Below are 8,793 nucleotides of genomic sequence, written 5' to 3'. Positions count from 1 at the left end.
AAATATGATGACATGGCACAAGGACCTCTCGATTTGGTAACGACTATCAAATTCAAATTTCCGACCGTGGGAATTGAAGCCTATAAATAGGTCAGTTGGATGGACTTCCAAGCTCTCCACAATTTTATGAATCATCAAGTATTATTAAGTTCTTTAGAGCCTAACTCAACAATTCTTTAGCACACACGTAATAGTTTTATATCTAATCATGGAGATCAATTTGTGCTTAATACTTTGATTTGAAAATACATGTAACTGACAATATGAGTCTTATTGGTCAATTGTTTTAAGTATTTGAAGTGTTCTAGGAGTTCCATTGGGCAAGAGATAAATCCTACTTAATTGGACATGTAATCACCAAAATGTTATAGTGAATCCTTCCCGAATAGAAGAGAGAGTGACATATAAATTGTTCAAATATTTGAACATCTAGAAACAATTTGGTGACTTTTTACTTTTTGTTTTCATATTAGTTTGATAGCTCAACTGTTTTTAAATTGGACATTTTCATTGTTCAGCTGTTTCAGTGAACATATTTTCATCAGTGCATATATGTTGGTTTATTAATATCCAACTGAAGAGAACTCCAACTTTATGTTGCTAACCCACCGAGTTAATTTTGAAATTGTTGAGATTATTCATTCACCGTCTTCTAAATCAATATCCCTGATCCCAACAGTACTCACCTTCACATCGGTGCCACTCACCAAGAAAAAGTAAAATTACGTTTTAAAATAGAGAATGTCCACAAATGATTAAATAATAAACATGTATCTGCTTTTGAGTTAATTCTTTGCAGTATAGGTTTTGGGTTCGAGTTACTTGTTTCCTCAAGAGGCAAAACGAAAAGCCATATATAGTGGGCAACTTGAGAGATCAATTTTTAAATTTTTATTTTTATTTTTTTGCAGAAACTTTCATGTTCTACATAAAGACAAACTTTAGATAAATAAAGGGGTTTGAAAACAATGTCCCCACAACATTGACTAACGAACCACATGTGGTTTTCATCCAAAACGATTCCTCCTATAAATAAATCTGGAATCTATATTGAAACACATGGTTTATGTAATCATTATATCAAATGAAACCTACTTGAGGGAACTCTGAGGGCATTTGATGCTGGCCACAGGCCAGAGTCCAGATAAATTTACTCTAAAACTAACCTGTTGTGTCCAATAATCTTGCTTTGCTCCAGCTATGTAAAGGCAGTCATGTTTCACCCTCTAGTCAGTAAATTTCACGGCCTACAGGCATGAATGACACTATGGATTTGGTCTCGGTGGACTAGTCGCTCCATTTGCTGTGAGTTCTGTGTTTAGTGAACTCTGTTTACCTTTTAAAAAACTTTTTGAATATATGGATCCAAAGACAATAGCCTGTAAAGAGTTCAGAAAAAGAGAACAGAAATCAAGACTATGATAAGGTAATAAGCAAAGAAAACATAACATGGATGCTTACTGCTCCAATTATTTGTTCTGGGCTGAGCGGGTGGCCAAACCAAATGCAGGACAATAGAATGCTCACCAACTGTAACAAATACACAACTGAATCAGGTGTTCACAAAAAATTAACAGCAACAGGGATTTCCTTCAGGAAAACCTCAACTCCAAGGATTAGGATTATCTAATAAATAGATTTTTCAAAAAATTGTAATCATAATTCATACCTGTCTTGTGGTCATTATCGTGGCAAATGTCAAAGCACCAAAATTGCGGATGGTATACGAAATAAAGAATTGACTAATTGTTGCTACCTGAAAACAAGAGCAAGTCAAACTAAGAATGGCAACTTCACTTCGTGTGTTTGCTAGGCGGGATTAAGCCAAATATATGAACACGATCCGACCAACTATCAGAACTGATTATCGAGGATAATGTTTGTGTGAGGCAAAGTATGTCTATGGGACTTACAGTTGAAAGAATTGCAATGTCAATGAAACAGTCATTATGCCGAGAAACAAAATCTATGGCCATGAGAAGATTGCCTTGTAAGATTAGACCTATTTTGAAATCAAACAGAACCTATCATCAGTAATTGCAGCTAAAATACAAAATTACAAAAATACAAAAAACTAAAGTTATGTTTGATATTAGAAAGTAATTCCAGGATGACTGGCTGACAAATAATAAACAGAACTATAATCAAATATTTATACAGCTAAAGCAAATATGATGAATCAGATGAGAGAATTTATGCTGCACAGGGGTTAAATAAAAGAAAGTAACCCGAGGACAATGGCAATCTACAGAAGCAGGAAAAACTTCAACTCATCAAAAATCAACTAACTAATTATATCGTGGAACGGCAAACATACCAAAGCCTGAACAGTATCAAAAATATAAAGGGAAATCAAAATCTTTACATAAAGTTCTAAAACAAAATTTGAGAAATCAGAAGTATGTGCCTCGTTTCGAGCCAACACTGCTCCTAATGAGGCTATTTCCTAGATCGAAGCGCAATTTACGAGAAAACAATCTAATCTTCCTCTGATTGAGGGAACTTATTAATAGCAAAATAAATATCACTCACAGCTAATTAATACAATGCTGAAATGTGGTCTCAGCTTTTCATAACAGTCTAGGATATTCCAAAGGGCAAGAGCTTGAGAACATGGAATGGCCAATCAAAATTTTAACTTACCAATAAAACTGAGCATGCAAGAACATAATGTTGTATAAAATATCTGATTGTGAATCTCCATGTTGAAGCCTCTGAAAAGTTTATCCTGAAATGTGCTTGTGAAGCCATCAAAACTGCAGAATCAAGTAACATTTAAGTACCAGGATAGAAACACAACTTTACTCATCAGCTTACTCAGGGAGGGGTAGATTAGCAGCTAACTCATCTTAAATTTAATGAATCCATCACATCCTGGCTGGCATTGCAAAATACGCTTCAGTTCCGAACATAACAGTATAAAATTATGTCATAATCATATTTCTAGGGTGCTACAAGGTTTATGTTGGTTATGAGAAAGATCTAATGAGTGAATGCTAGAGAAACACAAATTTTTTATCTAGTTTCCCATCAGGAGAAACTCTTAGCAGAGAATATAAAGCAACATTTTAATGGGAATTTTTTTTAGTTATTTAGCATGGAGGTAACTGATAATAGACTAGAACAGTCATAGGAAGGGGAACCATATTAGGTGACCCTGTAGCGAAAGATACATATTATGGACACACACAAATAACAAAGTTAATACCCCAGTAGAAAAGTTCCAATTATGGAAATGCAGCTCATAGAATCGTTGCCATTAGAAGAACCTAATGCCATTCAGTAACCTTTCTAAAAGGACTTCGTCCTAGGAACAAAAAAAAAGTTGAGATAGGGAAAGTTGCTATGGTTAGTAGACATTACATTTTACTAGTTGTACTTCGACACTGTATAAAAAATGCTTTAGTTCTTCGTGTTGGAGGCCGTTGATGCCTCCACAAGTTAGATGAGGATTTGAAGAAGTTGACATACCTAAAACTTTACTCTTAATGCCAACAGGCATTCAAAGTCGAAATTTTCTCTCAAATAGACTTTGCATATGGATAATCAGAATTCATTTAATGAAATTATGATGTTAGAACTAGGTCCAAGAGACAATGTGCACCCTCTACATACACAGTTTTGGCACAATGCAATCTTTCAATTTTTTTATAAATTGACATAATTGGTAATATGAGTGCTTGAATCGAAATTTTTTTACTGAACTTATTAAAGCAACATAATAAAATTTATTTTCTCATAAAAGAAATAAAATTTATTATTGAATTACATTCGCTTTTAGTATATAAAAGAAAATTTATTTGAAGGTATGTGATGTCATATCAGCCTTACAAATGATTGCAATAAAGTTTTATTCAACACATGTTCATCTAGATGAATTTCAACATTATATTGATTATTAAGATATATTTTATTTGTTTTAAAATTTAAATATATGTTCTTCATTATGTATTTTAATACATTTTAATAATGTTTTGATTTGTTTAATATGCAACAATCAAGGTAATTAATGCTACATATGAAAATAAAAAATATTCAATAACCAAGTTGCACCTCGAATTGGTCGGATCCATGATGAAAAATTGGTAAGGGTGAAACTACAACCAAAAAAAAAAACATAATGGTGTCAACTGACAAAAATACAACTTAGGGGTGCATTGTGCCAAAACTGCATGTTTAGAGAGTGCACATTGCTAGTTACCCTAGATGCAGATGAACGTAGAAATGAAACAATAGACAAACATTTGCAACAGTTCATATTTGAGAAATCATATTTGGAATTTGATAAATAATTTGGAAAATAGTCAAGGGTTCTTGGAGATTTGGACATAAATCAACTGCTGGGTCAGATGCATGGCATGTTTAACGCACCCAGCAATTTAATAGTGACCAAATTTAGAAGTAGCATATCATTTTGTCAATAGAAGGTAGAATAAACCAACCAAGTACTAACAGGCTAACAGTAAGAGTTAGTTCTCGTACCCAAGATAACCAAGCATCAACGAAACACCCCAAACCGTGCTTTCCCTTCCTTGACTGTAGAGGCTGATATCACCAGTTGTCTACGTTTTTTAAGAAACAAAACTTAAGTCAACCATCGACAAAACAACTCAAAAAATCAAAGGTGTTTTCAGACTAAAATGCAAACCAATTTTTTAATCAGCTATAAACAACTATAACAGTAAAAAATGTCATAAAAAGGCATTTTATAAGATTTATGACATTTTATAAGATCGATAATATCAATGTTGAGTATCAATTCAATCCTGTAAGCTGTGAAGAACATATAATACAGCAAAAGACAAATATGATTCTTTTCTATCCATTCAATGACATAGTTCAGTGTTGGTGGTCTGCAAACAATCCTATCAAAGTAACCGACACCTAGAAAATAAAAATCAACATCTTTTATAACACAAAAATTGTTTGCTACACTTTGAGAAAAACTCTCAGACAATATCATAAGGCTTCTTCCGTAACAATTTATTCCTAATCATCACATCAATCAGTAGAACAACTTTTTAACTAACTACAAGAAACTAAAAAGGAGTTATGAAAGCATGCCGTAGAAATACCAAAACCATTAACAAGAAGTAGGAGAATAACAAATTAAATGGTAAAGATGCCCACTGTAAATTAAATATAGTTGCACTTTTTTATGTGAATAATTTTCTCTGGAAATAGTTGTTTGGCATGCTGGATCCATATAAAAGGCTGGTAACTAGTTATAAATTCACAGGCATTACCGGATATAAAATAAATATTGAACACCCAATTGTCACTAAAAAGGCAAATACATAATCGCGTCCAGAGTACGTCTTTTGCATGATGACGGTGCCCCAAATCTGCATTCACATGGGAAACGAAGGGTGAAAGAATTAGAAGAATAGAGTATTGGAATACCCTCCAGTGCCAATTCAAACATATTCAAAAGGCATTTGAAAATAAGAGGCTTTTCGCTCCACTCAATTACTCATCTATAAATTGCTCAAGATATGAAGATTGAAGAAGTTGTTGAACAGACATCATCTCTCAGCTATCTGTCAGGCTATAATGGTTTCCAGAACTCAACGAACAACTTTGCACTGCTCTATGTTTATAAATATGATATCTTTCAGAAGCACGTATCACTCTCATATCAATGTGTTGCGCAACAGTATACAAGAGTAATCCTTAAGTCAATTTTGAGTAACTCATTTCTCCAGAGAAAACATCAAAGACAGATATATCAGTGTGAAAGATGTAGAGTTCCGGAATGAAACTATGTGTTAGTTTAAGTATAATAGCTAGTGGTCCAGTCTTGTGATAAATGAGTGGTTCAGGCCGTTGTTATTGTGTAGATCAAAGACAGTGATTGAAATCCTTTCACGAGTATGAAAAGAGGATGTGAGAGAAATATAGCACTTTCAAACCAGTATAAACTCTTGAGTTCTTTTGTCAGATTATTTTTCTTATTTGTTTTTCTAATCACTGTAACTTGCAATCACAAAAATTATTTTATTGGTCTATTAAGTTGTGATCCGGAACATTCGGCATAGCTCTCATCTGTCTTTGGGATCAACTCTAGAGCTTACAGGCTTGGGCAATCAAGAACCAAACTACTATGGCTCCGTGTGTATACAAATCAGACCCAAAATTTTTAAAATTGACTGAAGTTGCGTTTGGATGGAGTTACTTGGATTTGGAAAGTGAATTTATTTTGTGAGAATTTAAAATCCACTACGTTGTTTCATAAACAAGCTAAAAAAGGAAGGATGGATTTCTAATTCATGGAATTCAAGAGTATTCAAACATCCACAATGGATTTAAATGTTGGATTTGAAATTCTTTGATTTCAACGATCCAACGCATCATTAATTTTCACCGAGGGTTCTGACCGGGGGAAGAATTTGACGCTGCAAATTTTTTTTTTTAGAAAATGACCTTCTTTAGGTTACTTTTAACACTAGAGAAGGATATTTAAAAATACATATAAATAAATAATTATATATTACATGGGGTCAGTTGCCAAATAACCCTTCCAACTGATATATCCAATCTCCCTTTATACTACTAACTGCTTCTTTAATCTTCTGGACCACTGCTCAGTTTTTCTATAGCACAACCAATTAATTTAGCATCAGTGCAGTCAAATGCTACACCTCACTGGTGGCACTGTTACAGTCATGATCTAAATCAGAACAATGACTGTAGACACAGTTACATGGAAAAGATAAAAAAAACAAATCCTTCATGGAGCTCTTGTCAGTACTCAGTGGACGTTTTTTGGCTAACTAATATTAGAACAGTAACTTATGTTTCTGATTTCTTATTACTCAAGAAAAAGTAACAATAGCAGGATATTAAAATGTCTTACCATTACAGGTATCATTTTAGCACACTTGGCCAATGTCTGCATAGGGAAACTGACATATTTAAGGGCCTGTGGCAAGCAAAAATTAAGTTCATATCAAGGAATTGTTTTTAAATATTAAAAATAAACTAATATTTTTCTAATGAATGTTACTTCGTGGATTTATTTGAAAGCAGCTGAATTTGGATCCATCTTTTCAAGAGTTGAATACAGCTTACCTCGTATTGACAAGTCGTAGTGAGTATATTGGACACTGAAACAACACAATAATTGTAAATCGGAGCAACAGGTTCCAGAGCCTTTTTACCAGCCTGGAGAAAATAGAAAGCTGAGGAAATGAACTCGAAGGCTTAAGAGGTCAAACATGGAACACATCCAGCTCATTAGTCAAGCTGCTAAAGCAATGAACCTCGAGATAATGTTTACAAAATCTGGCCATGAATAATTGCAATCATGTTTTTTATAGTATATATCATATGTTCTGTATTATAGTTACATGACAAACAAAATATATCGAATTTATGTTCAACAACTCATGCACTAACCTTTAAACTTTGTGGTCTTCAAACAAAAAGTACACCCAGGCACACAGACACATAGAAGAATACATTCATACAACTACACAAATTTAACCAATAAAGCTATAAAATCAATTTACCAGTAAAACTCCAGCAGATACGGCAGAAGTCGTAATGCGGTTGCAAAAGACGAGAAACAACGAGTACTTGAAATATTCTTTATTCGGCCCATATGGAATTCTCATAATCTTTTCCTGTAACAAACTAATTTCAACCAATATATCCAGAAATAGAATTTTATCTTAACTGAGAGATTATTAAATCAGGTCATATCAACATAAACATATTTTGCAGTTGGCATTGGTCATAAATGATATTTTATGGTGGAGTATATTGTGCAGGCACGATGGTAACAAATCAGATTCTCATTTCTTTTGCACTCTCCTTTCATCCAGCATTAATGGGGAAGACCATATTGTGGAATGCCGGAGTCAGCATATTCAAATGATGATTATGTTTAGCTCAAGCCAACTTTATAAAATAATTCCTCGTGGAGTAGTTTGTCCGGAAACCCTCGTCAGTTAACCCATCGATCAACCTCCAAAACACACATTTTATGGTTCTAAATAGTAGCGGCTGCTTCAATTGATTAATTGTGATTCTAAAGATGGTTTCACTTAATCTGTGTTATATGAACAATGATTACCTAACAATTTTCTAGAGATTTAACCTGTAAAACTCCGTAGATGAGAAGTGTAGACATGATCCCAGCCACGGCAAACAACAATTTCAAAATCTTCTTCTCTTTCATTGTCTCCATCAATTGTGAAGGTGGCTCCGCCATATTCAAATCCAACCAACCATCCGACGCTGCCGACAAATGAAAACGATCACAACATCGTGAGCATATAAAGGACTCACTTCGGAAGTGTTATACGCCGTCGTTTTACTGCGCCTCTTCCCTGAGTGGCCGTCCACCCTCTGTAATGATAATTGATCCGGCCTTGGGCTTTGTTTTCCACTTATAATTTGTAGTTTTTTAACTTTTTATTTAAAAGATGGTAGTAGGTTTGGTCATGACGTGGGCTCCCAAGACAGTTAATTGGTCAATATATTTAATCAAAATTATTAATTTCGGTATAAAAAATAATATTATTTTATAGGTCGAGTTGTGTAGAAGATTCTGTCATATAAAATATAACTTATAAGATAATCTCACAAGAACTTGTGTCTTAAAGAATAGACTCGTTTATCATGCTTCTAAATTAAAGATAATTTTCTTGCATCCTTAGGTTCTTTAGAAAAATTTTAATAAATTATTTTTTTTATATTTTTTCGCCTAAGGGCATGAATTAAATCTATTATCGTATAAGTTTAGGGTGTCAAGTCTGCATTTTTCTGTTTTATTCATAATTTATACAT

The 8,793-nt window shown here is 33.6% G+C and overlaps 1 protein-coding gene across 1 annotated transcript; it reads right to left on the bottom strand.

The window, feature by feature from the left end:
• Positions 1-876: 876 nt before the first annotated feature.
• Positions 877-8,402, bottom strand: LOC140839351 (UDP-galactose/UDP-glucose transporter 5B-like). Its single transcript, XM_073205996.1, has 11 exons — positions 8,102-8,402; positions 7,512-7,625; positions 7,072-7,164; positions 6,857-6,922; positions 5,247-5,345; positions 4,483-4,562; positions 2,644-2,756; positions 1,914-2,002; positions 1,670-1,756; positions 1,462-1,530; positions 877-1,379 (listed from the first exon to the last, which is right to left on the bottom strand). Exons 1-11 carry the CDS (start codon positions 8,213-8,215, stop codon positions 1,266-1,268), a joined length of 1,038 nt encoding a protein of 345 aa, XP_073062097.1. The 5' UTR covers positions 8,216-8,402; the 3' UTR covers positions 877-1,265.
• Positions 8,403-8,793: the final 391 nt, after the last annotated feature.

This window comes from Primulina eburnea, chromosome 8, assembly GCF_022965805.1.
Source record: "Primulina eburnea isolate SZY01 chromosome 8, ASM2296580v1, whole genome shotgun sequence".
Classification (NCBI taxonomy): Eukaryota; Viridiplantae; Streptophyta; class Magnoliopsida; order Lamiales; family Gesneriaceae; genus Primulina; species Primulina eburnea.
This window is presented reverse-complemented; position numbering and strand designations above follow the sequence as displayed.

Bases quoted from the DNA above. Each gene is read 5' to 3' on its own strand.
- LOC140839351 (XM_073205996.1), bottom strand. From the start codon at position 8,215: ATGGCGGAGCCACCTTCACAATTGATGGAGACAATGAAAGAGAAGAAG. The intron at 1,757-1,913 runs GTAAGTCCCATA...TCTTGTTTTCAG, and splicing joins ACATTGCAATTCTTTCAACT to GTAGCAACAATTAGTCAATT. The intron at 1,531-1,669 runs GTATGAATTATG...TATTTGTTACAG, and splicing joins CGATAATGACCACAAGACAG to TTGGTGAGCATTCTATTGTC.